This window comes from Bos javanicus, chromosome 11 (assembly GCF_032452875.1).
Source record: "Bos javanicus breed banteng chromosome 11, ARS-OSU_banteng_1.0, whole genome shotgun sequence".
NCBI lineage: Eukaryota > Metazoa > Chordata > Mammalia > Artiodactyla > Bovidae > Bos > Bos javanicus.
The window spans coordinates 86,276,683-86,299,291 of NC_083878.1; the positions used below are offsets into that span (position 1 = coordinate 86,276,683).

General features: G+C 35.7%; 1 protein-coding gene across 4 annotated transcripts in view; it reads left to right on the forward strand.

The window, feature by feature from the left end:
• ROCK2 (Rho associated coiled-coil containing protein kinase 2) overlaps positions 1–22,609 on the forward strand; it is a 131,152-nt gene that overhangs the window by 67,785 nt on the left and 40,758 nt on the right. For 3 of the 4 annotated variants that reach the window (XM_061433305.1, XM_061433306.1, XM_061433309.1), the window contains 6 exons: positions 3,588–3,848; positions 10,696–10,840; positions 13,446–13,584; positions 15,656–15,747; positions 16,591–16,750; positions 18,250–18,310. In XM_061433305.1, the coding sequence (XP_061289289.1) occupies positions 3,588–3,848; positions 10,696–10,840; positions 13,446–13,584; positions 15,656–15,747; positions 16,591–16,750; positions 18,250–18,310 (858 nt within the window). Of the gene's footprint in view, positions 1–3,587; positions 3,849–10,695; positions 10,841–13,445; positions 13,585–15,655; positions 15,748–16,590; positions 16,751–18,249; positions 18,311–18,914; positions 18,927–22,609 lie in introns of all 4 variants that reach the window. The other variant, XM_061433304.1, reaches the window with a different exon arrangement.

The following is a 22,609-nucleotide window of genomic DNA, read 5'->3' on the forward strand; positions in this document are numbered from 1 at the left end:
GCCATTTTATTGGGTTTTCTTTTTAGACTGCCATATTCTAGAATTGAAATTTGTTTCATTCACATTTTTAAAGCTATATCTCTGTTTTTTGTATTCTGTATTGGCTGAAATGTTTGTTAACAATATGATTTGGGTTTTGTACATAAGATACTTTTTGTCTTTGTAAACTTTTAGAATTTTTTTGTTGGGTTTCTGAGAGTTTAGCACTATCTGTTTCTCTTTGTTTCATTTGTAGTCCTTTCAATCTAGATTTTTAACTTTATTCATTTCTGGAAGGTTTTGTTTGCTGTTTATTTTTTCTTTTTCTTCTGGTCTATGTTCTCTCTTCCAGACTGCATTTAGCTAGATGTTGTAACCTTTCTGACTTTGCTCTGTTTTTCATCTCTGAATCCTTCAGTGACTTCAGAGAGAGAAAGTTACTTTGCTCAATTTTCTTGCTTTATAATTTGTTTTTCTCTTATCATTACTTGTATATTTAATGCCAAAGCTTCAGACTTTTTCTCATATCATCCTGTGGTTTACTTGATGTGACTTGTTTCTCTTTTGAGGCTATTGGTTTTCATATTTTTAGAGCTGTTCTTAATTTGTCCTATTTAAGCATTTCCTTGACTGTTAACTTTGTGTTTCTTGAATTGCTTTGCTTCTATTTCATGATACTGGTTTTTCTCAGTTGTTGATTCTTGTTGTTGTTCATTTGCCCAGACCTGTCCAACTCTTTGTGACCCCATGGACGGCAGCACGCCAGATCTCCCTGTCCTTCACGATCTCCTGGAGTTTGCCCAAGTTCATGTTCATTGTATCAGTGATGCCGTCCAGCCATCTCATCCTCTGACGCCCTCTTCTCCTTCTGCCCTCGGTCTTTCCCAGCATCAGGGACTTTTCTAATGAGATATTTGTTCACATCAGATGACCAAAATACTGGTGCTTCAGCATCAGTCCTTCCAGTGAATATTCAGGGTTGATCTCCCTTAAGATTGACTGGTTTGATCTCCTTGATGTCCAAAGGATGTTCGGGAGTCCTCTAGCACCACAGTTCAAAGGCATCAATTCTTTAGTGTTCTGCCTTCTTCACATTCCAGCTTCTCACAACCGTGCCTGACCACAGGAAGACCATAGCCTTGACTACATGGACCTTTTTCGGCAGTGTAATATCTCTGCTTTTCAAAGCACTGTCTAGGTTTGTCATCGCTTTCCTCCCAAGAAACAACCATCTTCTGATTTCATGGCTGCAGTCACCGTCCACAGTGATTTTAGAGCCCAAGAAGAGGAAGTCTGTCACTACTTCCGTCTTTTCCCTGTCTGTCTGTGTGCCATGATCTTAGTTTTTTGAATGTTGAGTTTTAAACCAGCTTTTTCACTCTGTTGTTTCACCCTCATTAAGAGACTCTTTAGTTCCTCTTTACTTTCTGCCATTAGAGTGGTATCATCCACATATCTGAGGTTGATGATGTTTCTCCTGCCTATCTTGATTCCATCTTGCAACTCATCCAGCCTGGCATTTCTCACGATGTGCTCAGCCTGTATGTTAAACAAACAGGGTGACAGCAGACAGCCCTGTCATACTCCTTTCTCAATCCTGAACCAATAAGTTGTTCTGGGTTCTAACTGTTGCTTCATGACCTGCATACAGGTTTCTCAGAAGGCAGGTAAGATGATCTGGTATTCCCATCTCTCTAAGAGCTTCCCACAGTTTGTCATGATCCATACAGTCAACGGCTTTAGTGTAGTTGATGGAAACAGATATTTTCCTGAAATTCCCTTGCTATCTCTATAATACAGCGAATGCTGGCAATTTGATTTCTAGTTCCTCTTCCTTTTCTAAACCCAGTTTGGACATCTGGAAGTTCTTGGTTCACGTAATACTGAAGCCTAGCATGCAAGATTTTAAACATGACCTTACTAGCATGGGAGATGAGTGCAATTGTCTGATATTTAGCACAGTCTTTGGTACTACCCTTCTTGGGAATTGGGATGAAGATTTTCCAGTCCTGTGACCACTGCTGGGTCTTCCAGGTTTGCTGACATAATGAATGAAAAGCCTTGGTAGCATCTTCCTTTAGGGATTTGAATAGTTCTGATGGAATTTCATCACATCCACTAGCTATATTATTAACAGCAATACATCCTAAGGCCCACTTGACTTCGCACTCCGTAATGTCTGGCTCTGGGTGACTAACCACACCATCATAGTAATCCAGTTCATTAATATCTTTTTTATTCTGTATATTCTTCTGTATATTCTTTCCATCTCGTCTTGATCTCTTCAGTGTCTACTAGGTCTCTACCACCTTTATCCTTTATTGTGCCCATCTTTGAGTGGAATGCTCGCTTGATGTTTCCAATTTTCCTGAAGAGATCTCTAGTCTTTCACCTTTTGCTGTTTTTGTCTTATTAAGCATTGTTCATTGAAGAAGACCTTCTTGTCTCTTCTAGCTATTTTTTGGAACTCTTTGTTTAATTGAATGTACCTTTCCCTGTCTCTCTTGCTTTTTGCTTCTCCTCATTCTTCTGCTATTTGTAAAACCTCCTAGATTCTTGTTTTTGTTCTTTTTTCTGTTTGTGGAAATCTTTTCTGTTTATGTTGTGTGCTTTCAGGAAGGGGTGGGACATATTGTTGGATGGAACGTACAGATAACCTTTCCTTCTGAATTTGTGGTTTCTTGTCTCTCCTGGGGGTCAGGACCTATCTTAGGTGCCTTGTTACTAGTTCTGGTGCTAATAATACTAGTCCTAATCTCACCTGATTTATTAGGAGACCCTGATAAGTATGCCCCAGCAAATTCCCTTAGCTTGGTGTCCTTTTTCTCAGGTCCCAGTGCCACTGCTTTAGTCTGAGTGCAGTTAGCACTGTCAGTTGCTATTGATTATGAACAAGATGATGGGGAAAGGAAGGGAGAAGGCCCTGTCCCATATGTGGCTACGAATTACTCTTCCCAGTGGTATGGGACTTACTCCCTCTTCTGGTATCTATTGAATCTGGTATCTTAGGTGTTTCTAAACTGCCTACTCAGCTCTCTGCTTTGTGAGTTATGTGCAGGAATTTATTTGCAGAAAGTTGGGCCATTTTATTATGGATTCTTTAGTCATCACCTTTTATATTCCTCTTTCTTATTCTGTTTCTCTTTTAAAATATGTCTATTTAAATAGATTCCTGTATTCTCCAAGAGGGAAAATGATACATTTATGCATATTTTGTTAGTTAAGCATGAAGAAGATATCCATGTAATAGTTTTATCTGATAACTCATTCTCCATTAAAGATATCCAAATCTAAAGTCAAAGATTTCATAAAGTTTAACTCTGTGTTGGTTTTACCGTAATTTGTCTTTTTCAATAGCAGTATTGATTTGGGGATTTTTTTTTTCTGTTAACAGTTCTAGGGTTTTTTTTGTTGTTTTTTTTTTTTAATATTTTTATTTATTTATTTGGCTGCACTGGGTCTTAGTTGTAGCATGTGGGATCTAGTTCCCTGACCAGAGATCGAACCCAGGCTCTCTTCATTGGGAGTGCAGAGTCTGAGCCACTGGACCACCAGGGAAGTCCCTCTTCTTTTTTTAAACTTTTTTTCCTTCTTGTTTTGTTTTCCAGCTCTTTTGTGCCTTTCAAGATGATAAGTATCTGTACATGGTAATGGAGTACATGCCTGGTGGAGACCTTGTAAACCTTATGAGTAACTATGATGTACCTGAAAAATGGGCCAAATTTTATACTGCTGAAGTTGTTCTTGCTTTGGATGCCATACACTCCATGGGTTTAATTCACAGAGATGTGAAGCCTGACAACATGCTCTTGGATAAACATGGGCATCTAAAATTAGCAGATTTTGGCACATGTATGAAGATGGATGAAGTAAGTAACAAGCGAGTTTTTTTTTTTTTTTTAAAATGCTAGTTTTTTAAGAGACAAAAAGAAAACAACATATCTAGACTTCATAATTAAAAAAATATAGAAATTTAGTTTTACTAATGACTCAAACAAGGTAATAAAATATCTAAATCAAAACATTTTCTTTACTAAATCATTCATCTAGTTGTAGAATACTTTGTAGATTTGGTGAATTCAAGAGAAATAAGAACTCAGATAAGTAATCATCTTCCTCATAGCATTTTGACAAACATTTTCTACCAGTCAGAACTAGTTCATGTTTATAATGATCTCTCTGTAAGTGTGCTATAATTCCTGGCAGCAATGCCTGATTGGGAGAGATCATGTTTTCTTTCTATGTATTCTTATTAATTATCTTGTCAAGACTTTTATTTTGAATTAAGCTGATTTTTCTTTTCTCTTTACTTCTCAGTTTATTTATGCCACCTATTTGATACTCACTTTTATTGATTGTCATCAGTGATCCATATTCTTCAAGTTCAGCTCTGATTTTTTTACCTCATGTGGAAAATTTTCTTTGAGAATGCTAACCTGACTGATCACTCTCTGTCATAATGTCCATAATATTACTCACTTAGAATTCATGCTGTACTTCACAGGCCACTTTTTTCCATCTAGGTTTGTATGCCCTGTCTACCCAGCTAAAATGTAACATCTCTTAGGTTCTCTGGTCTTCTTCATAGAGTATTACTGTGTTTGTGTTCTGCATACATTAATCAGTATTTAGTAGGTTGACCAAAGCTCCCTCTTGTGGTGTTTATCATAATGTAGAATAAAGTGATTACCAGTGAAAATTAATGAAAATGAAATAATTTTCTAATAGAATGCTAAACTTTTTAATGTCTGTTATACATAACAAATGATACTTATGTGTTGCACTTCCACGAGCGTGCTCTAATTTTCATTAAACCAAGAACCTTTGGGAGGGTGCCGAGAAATCACACCATGTGTTTTTAGGATGGATAAAGGTGGTTAAGGAAAGAAAGATGTTGAATATGCAGGTATGGAACAGGTCAGAATATGGTGTTTATGAAATTATTGTACAAGCATGTAAGTAAATATTAAATTCACCTGTTTAAATATCTTAAATTGTCTCTCTATAGGGCAAAATAAAAGATGGTATATATAATTTTGTTTACTATTTTAAATTCAGGTACATGTAGTTACTTATGTTCCTTGGCTCACAACTTATTGTATTAGTTATCCACAAAGACCTCATTTGGTTTTTTTTAAATTATGTTTATTATGTTTCCCCCCTTTCAGTTCTTTTTGTTTTATTCTCTTTCCCTAATACATAGCCATTGTAATGTCTTTACTATAAGCTCTTATAGACTGTTAGTAGAGTAAGAGGTAACAAAAATACACAGAAGAACTATACCAAAAAGATCTTAATGACTAGGATAACCACGATGGTGTGGTCACTCACCTAGAGCCAGGCATCCTGGGGTGTGAAGTCAGGCAGGCCTTAGGAAGTGCCACTACAAACAAAGCTAGTGGAGGTGATGGAATTCCAGCTGAGGTATTTAAAATCCTAAAAGATGTTGCTGTTAAAGTGCTGCACTCAGTATGTCAGCAAATTTGAAAGACTCAGGAGTAGCTGCAGGACTGAAAAAGGTCAGTTTTCATTCCAATCCCAAAGAAGGACAATGCCAAAGAATGTTCAAACTGCCAGAAAATTGCACTCATTTCAAATACTACCAAGGTTATGCTCAAAATCCTGCAAGCTAGCCTTTAGCAGTGTGTGAACCGAGAGCTTCCAGATGTGAAAGTTGCTCAGTTGTGTCTGATTCTTTGCGACCCCATGGAATGTAGCCCACCAGGCTCCTCTGTCCAGGGAATTCTCCAGGCAAGAATACTGAAGTGGGTTGCCATTCTCTTCTCCAGCGGATCTTCCCAACCCATGGATTGAACCAAAGTCTCCTGCATTGCAGGCAGATTCTTTACCATCTGAGCCACCAGGGAAGCCCTCTAGATACATAGGCTGGGTTTAGAAAAGGCAGACGAACCAGAGATCAAATTGCCAACATTCATTAGATCATAGAGAAAGCAAGGGAATTCCAGAAAAACATCTTCTGCTTTATCAACTATGCTAAATCCTCTGACCATTTTTTGTTTTCAGTAAATCTTTCGATTTATGACATTTTTTTGTCAATTATGAAACACTAGATGTATTCAGCAAACACACATTATCTGATACATATAAGACAAAGTATTTCTGAAGAAGCTTTTGAAAATGCATACTGTTTATGTTTCTCTCAAACTTGAAACCCTTTAGTAGATTTCTATCACTTACTAAATAAAGTTGGAACTCCTTACCTAGTTACCTGAAGCCTCCTCTTAAGGTGATATAATCCCTACCTAGTGTTTCACCTTCATTCTCTATCATTTGTTCTCTTGTACCTTGTGTTTCAGAGGTCTTAAATAGCTTCTTTTATACCCATGGTATTTCATGATTCCTGGCTTTTTTATAAGGTTGGTGCAAAAGCAATTGCCATTTTGTTTTGTTGAACTTTGCCAGTTGATACTCGAATACATAAATAAATGTGGTTGTGTTATACATCATTTTAATGCTCATTTCTTGCTTTATGTATTTTTGCTAATGACTTATTACTAGCTGTGTATTTTATATTTATTTTAAACTATGGAAATGAAGTTAGACTAAAAGCAAATTCAAGTGATTTTCTTATTTGAGTTTAAAATGGGTTGTAAAGCAGTGGAGACAACTCGTAACATCAACAACACATTTGGGCCAGGAGCTGCTAACAGACATACAGTGCAGTGATGGATATTTTGCAAAGGAGACAAGTGCCTTGAAGATGAGGAGCACAGTGGCCAGCCATTGGAAGTTGACAGTGACCAATTGAGAGCCATCATTGAAGCTGATCCAGTTTAACAACTACTACACAAGAAGTTGCCTAAGAACTTAATGTCAACTATTCTCCCATCGTTTGGCACTTGAAGCAAATTGGAAAGGTGAAAAGCTCGATAAATGTGTGCCTTGTAAGCTGACCACAAATCAGAAAAAATTGTCATTTTGAAGTGTCATCTCTTATTCTACACAACTGCAACGAACCATTTCTCAATCGGATTATGATGTGCAATGAAAAATGGATTTTGTACGACAATCAGCAATGACCACATCAGTCGTTGGACTGAGAAGAAGCTCCAGTGCACTTCCCAAGGCCAAACTTGCACCAAAAAAAAGGTTGTGCTCACTGTTTGGTGGTCTTCTGCCTGTCTGATCCACTAGAGCTTTCTGAATCCTGGTGAAACCATTGCATCTGAGAAGTATGCTCAGCAGACCAATGAGATACACTGAAAACTGCAATACCCACAGCCGGCACTGGTCAACAGAAAGGGCCCAGTTCTTCTCCACAACAGTGCCCAACTGCACGTCACACAACATGCTTCAAAAGTTGACAAATTGGACTGCGAAGTTTTGCCTCATCCACCGTATTCACCTGACCTCTGACAACTGACTACCACTTCTTCAAGCATCTCGAAACTTTTTGTAGGGAAAATGCTTCCACAACCAGCAGGAGGCAGGAAATGCTTTCCAAGAGATCACTGATTCACAAGGCATGCATTTTTACGCTGCAGGAATAAACAAACTTAATTCTCACTGGCAAAAATGTATTGATTATAATGCTTTCTATTTTGATTAATAAAGATATGTTTGAGCCTAGTTATGATGCTTTAAAATTCATGATCCAAAACTGCAGTTACATTTACACCAATCTAATACATGCTATTAAACTGTACTGTACTGTACTGTAATACACTGTACTTGGCAAGTTCCTACTCACACTTTGAAACTCAGTTCAAAGTTTGCTTATCTTGTGAAGTCTTTTTAAGTTGGCTCCTCTAGCTTTTTAACATGTATCCTCTGGGGAGCATTTTCTTTTCTTTTTCTTTCTTTGTACTATAAGTTATTGAACACTATTTTGTATTTTCTGTGTCCCAGCCCTGAAAACAAATACTTCTTGAAGAAGCTCTAATTCCTTTTATTCAAGAACGGTATTTAAAAATCAGTATTTGGGTGTTAGAAGTATTCATTGCTTTTGGAGTGTCATTACTTCTAGACCCTGTTAGTGGACATGTGTATATTGTATATCCTATACTAACTCATATGCACATACATGTTCATATTTAATTCTGTACTTACTAGTCTGTATATGAAGTATATTAAAAATTATGAGTTCATATGATACTTCTGATTCTAGTTTTACACTTCTGATTCTAGTTTTACAGCACAGGATTCATTCTAGTCTTCCTCCTTTCTTTTTTGTATTTACTTTTTTTGGATAGTGAGAAACCTGGCTCTCATTAAACCTGGCTCTCATTATATACACTACAACTGTTTTCCAAGGTAACCTAGGTCAGTTCTTTTCCTCTCTACCTTCTTTGGTGTGGTTATGTTATTAATTTATGAAACAGGTCCATTTCTTACTGTTTGTGTTCCATTTAGAATTGTCCCACATCCGGTTGATTTTAATTATTTTTTGGGTATGTGAAGCATTCCTCTGGTTTAAGAGTCAGAACTGTAACAAATTACATCCTTAGAGAAGGATCACCCCCTCCTTATCCCACCACCCCATTCCTGTACTGTACTTGTTTCTTTCTACCCTTTTCCCACTCACCCCCTGTAGGTAAACCAGTCTCTTAGTTTGTGGTTTGTTCTTCCTGTATTTCTTTAGAAGAGAATCAGATTTGTCATAAATGTAAAGTTTATGTGATTTGAGAACTTCCCCACGAGATAGTTTTTAAGTGCATGTGTGCTTAGTCGCTTCACACATGTCCAGCTCTTTGCAACACCGTGGACTGTAGCCCATCAGGCTCCTCTGTCCATGCGATTTCCCAGGCAAGAATACCGGAGTGGGTAGTCATTTCCTACTCCAATATCTTCCCGATCCAGGGATCTAACTTGCCTTTGTGTTGACAGGTGGGTTCTTTACCACTAGTGCCACCATCTTTCCCAAATGTTTATTAAAGAAAAACTTTTTTAACCATCAATATGCTTGCCAAAGATGGTGGTTAAAATATTAAATTTTTGAAAACAGGGTACCAGTAACATAGTTCACTGTGTAAAAATTATTTAGTCCTACCAGAGTGTTTCTTTTCTACAAATAAGCAGTTATTCAAACTGATCTCCATCTTTCCTTTTCCAGCTTCATCATGTGAAGTTTTACATTTAGCTAATTTGGACTTTACTGCATTTCTTGAACTTTATATAAAGTCATTCTTGTCCCTTTGTTTTTGCTTGTTTTTTTCTAAGCTGCCATGCCAACTCTCATTCCTTTGAAGCCTAACTTGTCGCCAGTTCTTTTCTTATCCTTTTCTCTTCTTCCTCTGAACCTTTGAATGCTAAACAATTTTTCTTTTAGTGGCACTTTTGTGTCTGACCAGTTTTTAGCTATTGAAGTGTCGAGATTCATTTTTTGGAAGTCTAACTAACATGGATACATGTGAAATGAAAAGATTTTATTTAGTAAGTCTTTATGAATTTTTCCTTCAGTAGAAGTCAAATATAAGGTAGTTAATGGTAAAAATTAATTTTATGTCCTGCTTTTTGTAGTCAGGCACTGTCGTCTTCATTTTTTATCCTAAATAGTAACCCATGCAGAGTATTGCCATCATAATTTGCTCACTTATTTCCAAATTTTTTATTTTATTTATATTCAACTCAAATGACCTCTCTTTGCTGTATACTTGGGAAAATAAAGTCATTGAGTTATTTTTGCTGATTTTTGAGGAATGAAAAGATTGCTTTTGAAGTTAATTTCCCATATATAATGTTTTATTGCATTTAAATAAAAACATTTATGTAAGTCATGTTTATAAAATACACTGAACTTCTTTTTTCCAAGGTGGTCATAGTACTTAGTAGTTTGCTAGTGTATATAGTTTATATAGGAATGTAGGTGAGACACTTTTTTAATTAGGTAGATAGAGAAAATGAAGGGCATTTAACTTAATCTGTGAAGTTTTTACATGTTTATACATAGCTGGAAGTAAACAGAACCACGCTACTATATACTGTTGTGATTTAATCTTGCAGCATATACAGACAGACAGACACACACACACATACATGCTATAAAATAAACACACACATAGGTGTTATCTACAGTGGTTCTTGTCAGAAAGACATCAGATAGGGATTATCTTATTACCCACGGAAACTAAACACAGAAAAGAGTGTTTTTATAATTTTGCCAAATACCTTGATGCCACAGCTCCACATTTCTAAACATGCAGCTTGGAGGTATAGCTTTCAAACAATTAAGATCTTTTGATTTAAACAGTTGGTCTATTTCTTCCATTTTTTTCTTGGTATAATAGGAACCATTTCTTTATCCAGCCTCCAAAGCTGGGGCCTTTGCAGTTTTAATCACTGCAGTTTCTTTGGAAATATTAAAGCTTCCTTTCATAATTCTTTTCTTTTCCCCAGGTCAGGTGCATTAAGACCACATTTTGTACTTCTCTTGTTAACTCCTTAATAATGTAAGAAAGAGAAGATGTTGATTTGCATGGAATTCCCATGAAGTTAACCACCTTTTCCTTCTTTCATTGATGAAGCCTCTAATATTTTAGAGCTGGAAAATTATCACTCATTTCCCATAATCCAGACATTTTTATGTATTTCATAATGCGTCTATCCTCTGTCCTCCCAAAACCATGTCAGCAGTGAAGGTCTGTTGGTAGCAATGGGTAGTCACTGTATTAATAAATGGATTAGTTTTGCTTATATGTGTGTGTGTTTACTCACATTTTATATACATCTTTTTTCCTTTCTCTGCACTTTACCTAGACAGGCATGGTGCATTGTGATACAGCAGTTGGAACACCCGATTATATATCACCTGAGGTCCTGAAATCACAAGGGGGTGATGGTTACTATGGGCGAGAATGTGATTGGTGGTCCGTGGGTGTTTTCCTTTTTGAAATGCTGGTGGGTAAGTAAACTGGGATTGTTTTTTAAAACCTATCTCACAACACTTAAGTTCTAAGTCAAGAATGTGAGACTATAAAAAAATTTAATTGCTTGTGTTCTAAGGAGAAAGTAGAATTTCTTTAAACCTTTGAATTGATAGCATCTAATGTGACAGATTGTTGATTAGAAAATTAAAATGAAACCTCATGCTGGTACAATAATTGAGTAGAATATGAAAGGAATTGAAAGTTTACTGCTAGGAAATATTCTTTCCATAGACCTTTTTGATTAAGAAAATACTAGAACAAGCAAATTTACAGCTGCAGTGGGCCTTCATTCTAAGATTTTCTTAATCAGTAGTATTTTGTTGTAAATAAGGAACTGAAAATAATTCAGTTTATGTAATTATATAATTAGTTTTTGTAAACTATGTTTCTTATATTTGCTACTTGTATATATATTTGGTTTGTAATTCCAGTCAAATATGGTTATTGACCATTTGACTATCAAGATAAATATATTCTATAATAGTGTTTCAATCTCAGAAAACTCAGAGACAAGTTAAATAATTTCTTTTACTTTGGCCACATCAAAATTTGAAATGCTCACGTATTTCAAAACTTTTCTTTACACCATAGATTTCATTTTTAAGATTTCTTCTTCCTGAGTACTAGAGTCACAAAAATGTCTTCTGGCCAAGGAAACCAGTGGCTTTAGGGTAAGGGGTGAAAGTGAAAGTGGCTCAGCCGTATTCAACTCTTTGAGACTCCATGGACTATACAGTCCATGGAATTCTCCAAGCCAGAATACTGGAATGGGTACCCTTTCCCTTCCCCAGGGGATCTTCCCAACTCAGGGATCAAACCCAGGTCTCCCACATTGCAGGCGGATTCTTTACCAGCTGAACCACAAGGGAAACCCAAGAATACTGGAGTGGGTAGCCTGTCCCTTCTCCAGCAGATCTTGGCGACCCAGGAATCAAACCAGTGTCTCCTGCATTGCAGGCGGATTCTTTACCAACTGAGCTATGAGGGCAGCCCAGGGGAGATGTAGCAAAATCTACTTTATGAGGCAAATGTGTTAAGGCAAATAACATCATAAGAATTTAGAGTGAATTAATGTTAGAACTTGGAGAATTTCTTTTCTGTGACTCTGAAAGAAATTGGTAGTGGAAATCTGTAAAATCTGTATAATGATTGAATGTGGCTATTGCTTAAAAAAAAAAATCTCAGTACAAAATTAGGTAACCCTTGGTCCTAGAACTTTTTGTAGTTAAAATGCCTTCTCTTAATGACCATATGTGTACGTGTAGTGTTGACCTTACTGTGCTAAGTCTCATGTCCTACTGTGACTTGCTTTGTTCTGGGCCTTTGTCATTGCAAATTGTTCTGGGTCTCTTTGTACACACTGTATCTGTCTGTTCTCCCCATGTCTAGGCCCTGTCTGATGGTTTATTAGGTGTGTCTTGTAGTATTTTGAAAGTGGAATATATTCCATCATTTGCCTAGACTCTCCCAGAGTTTTAAAAAATAATATACTTTGGAGGAAGTCACCTGGGTTATTTGAAGAGACCATTTATACACCTGCTACCGTTTTCAGCTCTGAGAGCTGAATGAGTTTGAATGGCACTGATTTGCAGTGTTCTGAGCATACTGTGTGCTCACTCATCAGGTTGGTTGGCACTAGACTTCACTTCAAAGAGTCTACTGCAGTTAAAAATCACACTAGAAAAATCTTGAATTCAAAACTCTCCTCTACTACCCTTGGAAAACAAAAACTATCTGAGGACTTCTTTTTGACTGATTTGGGGAAGTCTGGTTTGTACTAAGGTGATTTGAAGCACACTGGCAGGGCCTTTAACTCTTAGACTTTAAGTACTGGCCAAAATGATGCTGTGAACTTTTTTGAAAGTCTTTACACTTGTTTCAGTGCCTCTTTATCACAGTCATCAATTGGCAGGAACACTGTATTTGGAGACTGATTCTGCCATTTTCAGCTCTAGCTGTGTGTCCTCGTAGGCAAATCACATGTCATCTCTCCGGGCCTGGCTTCCTTGTATGTAAAATAATGAGGCTGATCTGACTCTTAGAGCTGCATTGTCCAGGCTGTTGTGATGAAAGTGGCTTATGTCTGCACTGTTTAGTATGGTGGGGACCTGCCATGTTGGGCTTTTGAAATACGGCTAATGTGACTAGGGAAATGAATTTTTTATTTTATTTCATTTTAATTAATTTAAAGTGCCACTTATGGTTGGTGACTACTGTATTGTATAACAAAAGGTTTGCTTTAGCTGAAGCATTAAAAGGCTCTAACTGATCTGATTGCACTTAGTAATCTTTTAAGTTATCCAGTACATTAATTTTTTTCTCATTATGTATTACCCAACACATGGTACAATTAGTATTGATTTTATTTTGATCTTAAAAATTATTGGCTTATTGATATGGTTAAAATTTAAATATATTCTTGGTGTGTTCATGTTTGTTTTGACTGAGATTCCTGTCCCATAGACATTTCCTTCTTACATGCATGTGATAAATCTAAACTTAACGTATTTAAATATTAGGTAAAAAATGTTTAATTTGCATTCTCTGTTACACTCTGTGTCTTCTTTCTTGGTACTTTAGGGGATACTCCATTTTATGCAGATTCACTTGTAGGAACATATAGCAAAATTATGGATCATAAAAACTCACTATGTTTCCCTGAAGATGCAGAAATTTCTAAACATGCGAAGAATCTCATCTGTGCCTTCTTAACAGATAGGTAATATACATTAAATTTCTTTATAGAGATTTCTTTGTAGAGAATCCTTTTAGCTTTGTAGAAGTGAAAGCTTACTGAGCTCTTATATATACACATATAAAATCAATCTTTTTATCCAACTCGCATTGAATTCTGGTTTAGCCTTTTCCTACTGCTTAGCCTGGAATTGGGTTACTATTGTCATTTTGTATGTGCATCCTGATGGTAATCCAACTCTGATCTTAACTCTCATATCTAAAAAGAAAACTTGGTAAAATAATGCATCTGAGAGAAAAGAAAACTTCTGTATTTTTCACATTTTATCCTTTAAAATGATTGAGCCATATTGCTCTTGACTGTACAACTTTTGAGAGAAGAACATTTTGTGCAGATAAATACTCAAAAGTTAATAATCTTAAAAACTGTGTTTGACTTTGCAGTGCCTCCTTCCCAGCCCCTTTTAATTTGCATTTGAATATGAGCAAGCCCATCCTGAAAATTCTATATTTCTTTTTTTTTTTTTCTCTATATTTCTTAAAATAGATGAACATTATTGTGAAAACCTGCCTTAAAAAAGAGAAGCCTGGAAAGCTCCTTGAAGTGTCTCCCTTGCCCTGTCTATTCTTTTCTGGTTTCCCAACTTTACGTTTGTGATATGAGTCATCCTGTCAAAGGGCCAGTGCGTACACGTGGGTGCTTTCACTTTGGACCAGACTGAACTCATTAGCTTTATGATTTTAGGGAAATTATTTTACTTTCTGGGGAAATAATTTTACTCATTCTAAATATGATGGGATCAGATTTAGGTGATAACTGAGGACATTTCTTGCTCTGTGATGCTATCTTCCTGAGCACGCCTTACTGTTTGTTTGCCAGTTGCTGTTACAAGCAGTACTATAGTGACCATTCTCATACATTTCTCTTTTAATACTTTTTGTGGGATAAACTCTTAAAGATGGATTTCTGGGCTATACATTCTAAAATTGACCTACTTGAGTTGCAAATTTGACCCCCAGAAATGTCACATGGGGTTTATTTCCATTATTAAGAATTGTTTCCCTCATTTTTGTCAAACTAAGTACTATGAATTGTTTATTTTTCCATACAAAGCAGAAAATTATATTTTTCCTCATTGTTTTAATCTTTTTCATTTATTTATCAATCATTTGTAAAATAAAGCTTTGTTAATTACATAATTAATGAACAATTCATGGTGATAAACTCAAAATAAATTTTATATAATGTTTGCTTTGAGGACCAGGTGGAGTTGATAGGAATGATTATAATTTGTGCTGAAAGATAAAATATAAAACAGGATATATAGCATGTGTTCATGAAAGACTAGCCTTAGTGATTTATGGTCAGTGGTAGTTGCAATCTAAAGAATGATTGTAGGTGGAGAAAAGATAGTTTGAGAAGAATTTAATGCCATTAGTGTGGCTAGGGGCACTTCCTTCTATAAACTTTACAGGTTTTCTTGTTTATGTTAAACATAGCTCCAGGGGCATAATTGCTTATTATTTCCACATAGTCTTCACTGAAGACTCAAAGTCAAAGAATGAAATTATTAGCAACATTTTTCTTGTATTCAGATTGACAGTTTTAATATAAATGCAATACATATTTATATTTAACTTACATTTAATATAGATGTAGATCTATCCAGAGTGAATATGGATAGCTTTAAGCACAATATATGAGTTCTTTTTAAGAAGAGGGGAGGATTTTTTTTAATCACATTTTTATTATAGAGGTTTTAAAAAAATTCTTCTGTGCCAGAAGTTAGATCTCCATTCATTTTATGCCCTAAAATTGGTCATATGATTTTGGCACATGCCGGTGACTTTTTTAATTGAAAGCCTCCTGTACTTTCATTTGATGCAAAGTGCAAGTAGAAACATAATTTCTTTTCCATGATATTCATTATTTAGAGAGATCACATGCTGTAAAATTAGATTGCTTATTTTTGAGGAGTATTTAAGCTGAAGCTTTTCAATTTTTTTAAACTCATTTCTGATCCTCATTGAGATGAGTATTTTTGAATTTTTATAATCTTACTCTTTATAATAGAATGTTTAACTGCATTATTTAGGGAGGTACGCCTTGGAAGAAACGGGGTAGAAGAAATCAAACAACATCCTTTCTTTAAGAATGATCAGTGGAATTGGGATAACATAAGAGAGAGTAAGTCAATAAATTTAAATATTTCCATTTCATCACATTTTAAATCTCATAAATTGAATCCTCTTCTGATTTAAAAAGCGTGTCTGATACTCTTAATAGTCATTTTTAAGTTGAGAGGTTGTATTTCAATTCATTTTGAATCTGTGTAACTAAATCTTAAATCAGTATCTTAGCAAACTAGTATGTCTTTATTTCCCATTGCTTTTATGATAAACATTATAGGTTTCTTAATTTGCCAAGCTAAGTTTTATGGATCTCAATAATTTTCAGAATTGGGGAAATATAATTCTTTAATTCATATGTTTGAATTAATAAATCAATAATTAGTTACTTATGGAGAGTACTCTGGTGAATACCAGGGTAAGCATAGTAGTTCATTTAAACTGCATGTATATTTACATTAATTCATTTTAAGAGTAAGAAATATTTCTACTTAAAGATGTAGTAGAAAATTTCTGAAAACTAAAGAGTGTATATGCAAGTTATTGCTGTTTGGAAGTTTAATACCTAGAATAATATCATACTGCCTTGCATAGATTAATTCATCTATGTTTAAAACCAATCTAATATAATGATAAAACACAGAATAAAACACAGAATTTCAGTTCTTCGAAATGATAAAATAGTAAATCCGTCATTGAAATTTTCTATAGTAAATCATGACAATATAGTATTGTTTGCTAATCAAATATCAATATATAATGTATTAATATTTATATAGTGTGCTAATATCAATATAACATTAATAATCTATAATAATTAATATAAAACATAACAGGGGTGGTTTCTGTCTTTTTAAATCATATATATTATTATTAAACAATGTTTCTTTTCTTTTAATAGCTGCAGCTCCTGTGGTACCTGAACTCAGCAGTGACATAGACAGCAGCAATTTTGATGACATTGAAGATGATAAAGGAGATGTAGAAACCTTCCCAATTCCCAAGGCTTTTGTGGGAAATCAGCTACCTTTTATAGGATTTACCTACTACAGAGAAAATTTGTATGTGATTTGTTACGTTTTTATTGTTTTCAACATCTAGCTGTAAAGAGTTGTCTTACTTCAGGACTCTGAATTATAGAAGATAAAGAGTTAATTTGTTTCAAATTGAGATTTTTTTCAAAGAATATTATATATAATATTCATTTAAAAATGAATGTAAGGCAGTGTTGTGTGTTTGAAGACCGAACACCTGCTTTTGAGGGAGTCTGTCAACTATTAAGGGACATAGGAGAATTATATAGTCATAATGAAGGGTAGAATGTGATATGAGCCTTAAGAAAGGTACCAAGAAGATCTGAGAATCATAATTCTTCTAATTTCAGAAGAAAAATAAAAGTCACATCTCTTTGGAGCTAGTCTAGGGGGAAGTCAGGTAAGACCTCAAGAAAGAGATAGCATTTTAACCAAGTCTAAAGATAAAAAAGGGTATTGAGTAGCTGAGATGTAGGGAGGTTAGGTGAATGTGGTGGGGAGGTGATTGTGGAAGCACAACTTTGAAATTTAAGCATACACTGGGAGCAGAGCAATATAGTCCAGTAGGTTTCAAACATGGTATATATCACTGTATTATAACCATTTGGAGAATTTATTGGAACTGTTATTTTCTTGCCTGTAATACCTTCATCTAGTGCAGAGCCTGGCATAAGATCATTCAATAAATATTGCTCAACTGGAGTGAGTATTGGGTATAAGCTTAGAAAATAGACTGGAGTTAGAGTGTGAGGGAAGCATAATGGAACAGATGATTGTTGTGTATTGTGCTAAGGGACTTTTTACTTTGACAGGAAGTAAAAAGCTGCTGAAAACTGTTAAGTAGTTAAATGAAGTGTTAAAGACATTTGAAAAGTTTTTGATACTTCCATGTTTGTAATGGTTGGGGCGATCAACTGTTATGGTTTGCCCAGGACCGAGAGGTTTCCAAGGATGTGCTATGGGACTGTCATGTTAAAATTAGGAAAATCAGTGCAAACCAAGATGAGTTGTTTATCCTGTTAAAGATAAGGTTCTGAAAACTGCTGCAATACTGACAAAAGTGAAGACATCAGTGCAGGAGAAATCCAGGCATGTTCATAAACAGCAAGGAACGACCCAGTTAAGAGAGAAACTGACAGTTAAGTAGAAGTGATGATTTATGTATTAAGACCAGGAGATCAGAGATGTTGTATTTGAAAAAGAGCAGAGATGTCTTCTTTCAGAATATTTCTAGAAAAGAAGAATAAAATAGGAACTCAAAATGAGGTGAAGAGGAGGAAAAATATGGTTCTGTTTAGTGACTCCAGTCTCAACTATGTTAAAGACTAGAACATTGGCTTAAGAGTGAGAAGCAAGAAATACCATTTTAAATTATTGAAAATGGTATAAATGTCAAGAGGGGGAAATAGTACTTAACTTAAAATATGTTGAAAGTGAAAAGAAGGAGAATTTAATTCTGAGGATAACTTGATATCAGAAAATGAGTTAAAATGGCATGCAAAAGAACTTCCTGCCTTTCCTTCTAGGCTACTAAGTGACTCTCCATCTTGTAAAGAAAATGACTCAATTCAATCAAGGAAGAATGAAGTATGTATAAATTTTTACTACTCTATTTTAATCACATGTTCAAATACTTTAGTAATATCCATGTATTTTAAAAGTTCACTTGATGTTACTTTTAGATGGCCTTCCTTGTTGCAATCCAGTTCAGTATAACACTGAAGTGATTCATTTATTTGCCGAGTATTATGGTATGAGATCCAGTGGCTAGTAAAAAGATGAGTTACATGACTTTAGGCTTAGTTTCATTACAAAAGTGATAGAATATGTTTATAAACAGCTGTATTTCCTACCAATTAGAAAATTTTATGATCTTAGCACTATATATGAGTATAGATAGTAAGCTATAAGAATACAGAAATAGCAGATGGATTTAAATTTTGAGTATTTAGCAATGAATTGATATAAAGGATAATTTTATCAAGATGTTACAGTATTTTATGACCTCCATACAAAGCTAAATCATGTAGACACATAAATGAGGATGCTAAATATTTTTCTCTTCAACTTATAAAAACTAAAAAAAAAACTAAAAAATTGAGTAATTTTGATACAATTTGTGTTTTAGGAATTTTACAAAGCATAGCAAGCATTTTAATTTTTTGTTGTTGTTTTGTTTTGTTTTAAATAGGAGAGTCAAGAGGTATGTTGATGTCAAATATGTTGAAAAACAGGAAAAATCTCATCACTCTAGCGATGTTTTGATATAACCATATTCCATCTAGTATTTGGAGTACTACACCTACCCAAGAGAGAAGTTCCCAACCTTTTTTTCTGCCAAGTATTCTTTTCGTTATTGCTCCTATGGATCTGTTGTTTAAAATATGTATTATGTACTTTTCTTGGTTTTGTTTATTAAGGATATGTAACTAGCAGCAAGAACTTTTGATTAACATGTGAAAACTAATCAGCATGTGATCGAGTTATACCAATGTAGTAGCAGCCAAAAGCTGCTGAACTTGACGAGTTCATTGGCCTATATTTCCTTACTAGGGAAATATACAGTTTTTCTTAAGATACATGTTTAAGAAATCATGGAGAACCTAATCACTAGAAAAAATAGTGGAAAAAACATTGTCCATGGAAATCTAATAGGTCTTTGAGGGCACTGCCACTTATTAGCTGTGCTATCTTGGCTCAGTTGTTCACCTTTTTTGGATTTCTGTTTCTTCATCGAATAAATGCACTACTACCCATCTTTTTATGGCTTTTGTTAGGATTAATGACACAGTAAATGTAAAGTGCATGCCATTGTACCTAAAATACAAAAGGAACTCAAAAAGTTAAATCCTTTAGAAAGGCAGTAATGCTCCCAAACTGGATTCTTTAGTACTTTCTATAATTGTAGTTTTTTTAAAGACTGGTAAATTTGGCCTATAAGAAGATTTAAAGAATGGCAAGATGACTTGTTGGAGAAGGAAATGGCAACCCACTCCAGTGTTCTTGCCTGGAGAATCCCAAGGATGGGGCAGCCTGGTGGGCTGCCGTCTATGGGGTCGCACAGAGTCAGACACGACTGAAGCAACTTAGCAGCAGCAAGATGACTTGTAATTAATTAGCCATCATTAATCCAAAAGAGTTGTTGATGATAAACTTTTCACAGTATTGTGCCTGGCACAGTATAGGAAATTATAAAGAGGTTTTGTGTGTGTGTGTGTGTGTGTGCACGCCTTTTTTCGAGGTAAAATTGATCAGTTCAGTCGCACAGTCGTGTCCGACTCTTTGCGACCCCATGAACTGCAGCACACCAGGCCTCCCTGTCCAATACCAACTCCCGGAGCTTGCTCAAACTCATGTCCATCAAGTTGGTGATGCAATCCAACCATCTCATCCTCTGTCATCCCCTTTTCCTCCTGCCTTCAATCTTCCCAACATCAGGCTCTTTTCCAGTGAGTCAACTCTTCGCATCAGGTGGCCAAAGGTTTGGAGCTACAGCTTCAGCATCAGTCCTTCCAATGAACACCCAGGACTATCTCCTTTAGGATTGACTGGTTGGATCTCCTTGCAGTCCAAGGGACTCTCAAGAGTCTTCTCCAACACTACAGTTCAAAAGCATCAATTCTTCGGCACTCGGCTTTCTTTATAGTCCAACTCTCACATCCATACATGACTACTGGAAAAACCATAGCTTTGACTAGATGGACCTTTGTTGGCAAAGTAATGTCTCTGCTTTTAATATGCTATCTAGGGTAGTCACAGCTTTTCTTCCAAGGAGCAAGCGTCTTTTAATTTCATGGCTGCAGTCACCATCTGCAGTGATTTTGGAGCCCAAGAAAATTAAGTCTGTCACTGTTTCCCCAATATTTGCCATGAAGTGATGGGACTGGATGCCATGATCTTAGTTTTTTGAATGTTGAGTTTAAGCCAGTTTTTTCACTCTTCTCTTTCACTTTCATCGAGAGGCTGTTTAGTTCCTTTTCACTTTCTGCCATTAGGGTGATATCATATGCATATCTGAGGTTAATGATATTTCTCCTGGAAATCTTGATTCCAGCTTGTGCTTCATCCAGCCCAGCATTTCACATGGTGTACTCTGTATATAAGTAAAATAAGCAGGGTGACAATATACAGCCTTGACATACTCCTTTCCCTATTTGGAACCAGTCCGTTGTTCCAAGTCCAGTTCTAACTGTTGCTTCTTGACCTGCATACAGATTTCTCAGGAGCAGGTCAGGTGGTCTGGTATTCCATCTCTTTAAGACTTTCCTACAAACAAACTGACTGTGTGATCCACACAGTCAAAGGCTTTGGCATAGTCAATAAAGCAGAAGTAGATATTTTCCTGGAACTCTCTTGCTTTTTCGATGATCCAGTGGATGTTGGCAATTTGATCTCTGGTTCCTCTGCCTTTTTTAAATCCAGCTTGAACATCTGGAAGTTCATGGTTCACGTACTGTTCAAGCCTGGCTTGGAGAATTTTGAGCATTACTTTGCTAGCGTGTGAGATGAGTGCAATTGTGTGGTAGTTTGAGCATTCTTTGGCACTGCCTTTCTTTGGGATTGGAATGAAAACTGATCCTTTCTAGTCCTGTGGCCACTGCTGAATTTCCCAAATTTGCTGGCGTATTGAGTGCAGCGCTTTCACAGCATCATCTTTTAGGATTTGAAATAGCCTAACTGGAATTCCATCATCTCCACTAGCTTTGTTTGTAGTGATGCTTCCTAAGGCCCACTTGACTTTGCATTCCAGGACGTCTGTCTGGCTCTAGGTGAGTGATCACACCGTCGTGGTTATCTGGGTCATGAAGATCTTTTTTGTACAGTTCTTCTGAGTATTCTTGCCACCTCTTCTTAATATCTTCTGCTTCTGTTAGGTCCATAATGTTTCTGTCCTTTATTGTGCCCATCTTTGCATGAAATGTTCCCTTGGAATCTCTAATTTTCTTGAAGAGATCTCTAGTCTTTCCCATTCTGTTGTTTTCCTATTTCTTTGCATTGATCACTTAGGAAGGCTTTCTTGTCTCTCCTTGCTATTCTTTGCAAATCTCCATTCAGATGGATATATCTTTCCTTTTCTGCTTTGCCTTTACCTTTTGATACTGATATGTAACATTTTGAAATTGATATGTAACAGTATATAAGTTTCAAGTATACAACATTATGATTTTACTTCTGTGCTCATTGCAAAGTGATCATTAAGAGTGTAATAATCAACCATCACCATACACTTGACCCCATTCACTCATTTCATATACCCCAGCCTCCTTTTCCTCTGGTAATGACCAGTCTGTTCTGTCTTAGGAGTTTGTTTTTGTTTTGTTTATTTTTTCCCTTTTTTTGGTTTGTTTCCATATGAGTGATACCATATGATTTTTGTCTTTCACTTTCTGACTTGCATTCTAGGTTCATCCCTCAAGGTTCATCCATGTTGCAAATAGCTAGATTTCACTTTTTTCCCTTTGTTTTTTAATGGCTGAGTGGTTCCTAGTCTGTATATATATATCACGTCTTATTCATCCATTTATCTTCCAGTGGATACTTAGGTTGTTTCTATATCTTAGGTGCATATATCTTTTTGAATTAGTGTTTTTATATTCTTCAGATAAAAACCCATAAGTGGAATAGCTGGATTATATGGTAATTCTGTCTACACTAGTTTTCATTCCCATCAGCAGTGCATGAAGGTTCCCTTTTCTCTACATGCTCTCCAGTGTTTGATATTTTTGTCTTTTTGATGATAGCCATTCTAACAGGTGTAAGGTGATACTTCATTGTGATTTTTATTCATTTCCCTAATAATTAATGATATTAAACATATTTTCTTAGATCTGTTGGCTATCTGCATGCTTTCTTTGGGAAAACTGAAAGAAATTTTATTCTTATTTC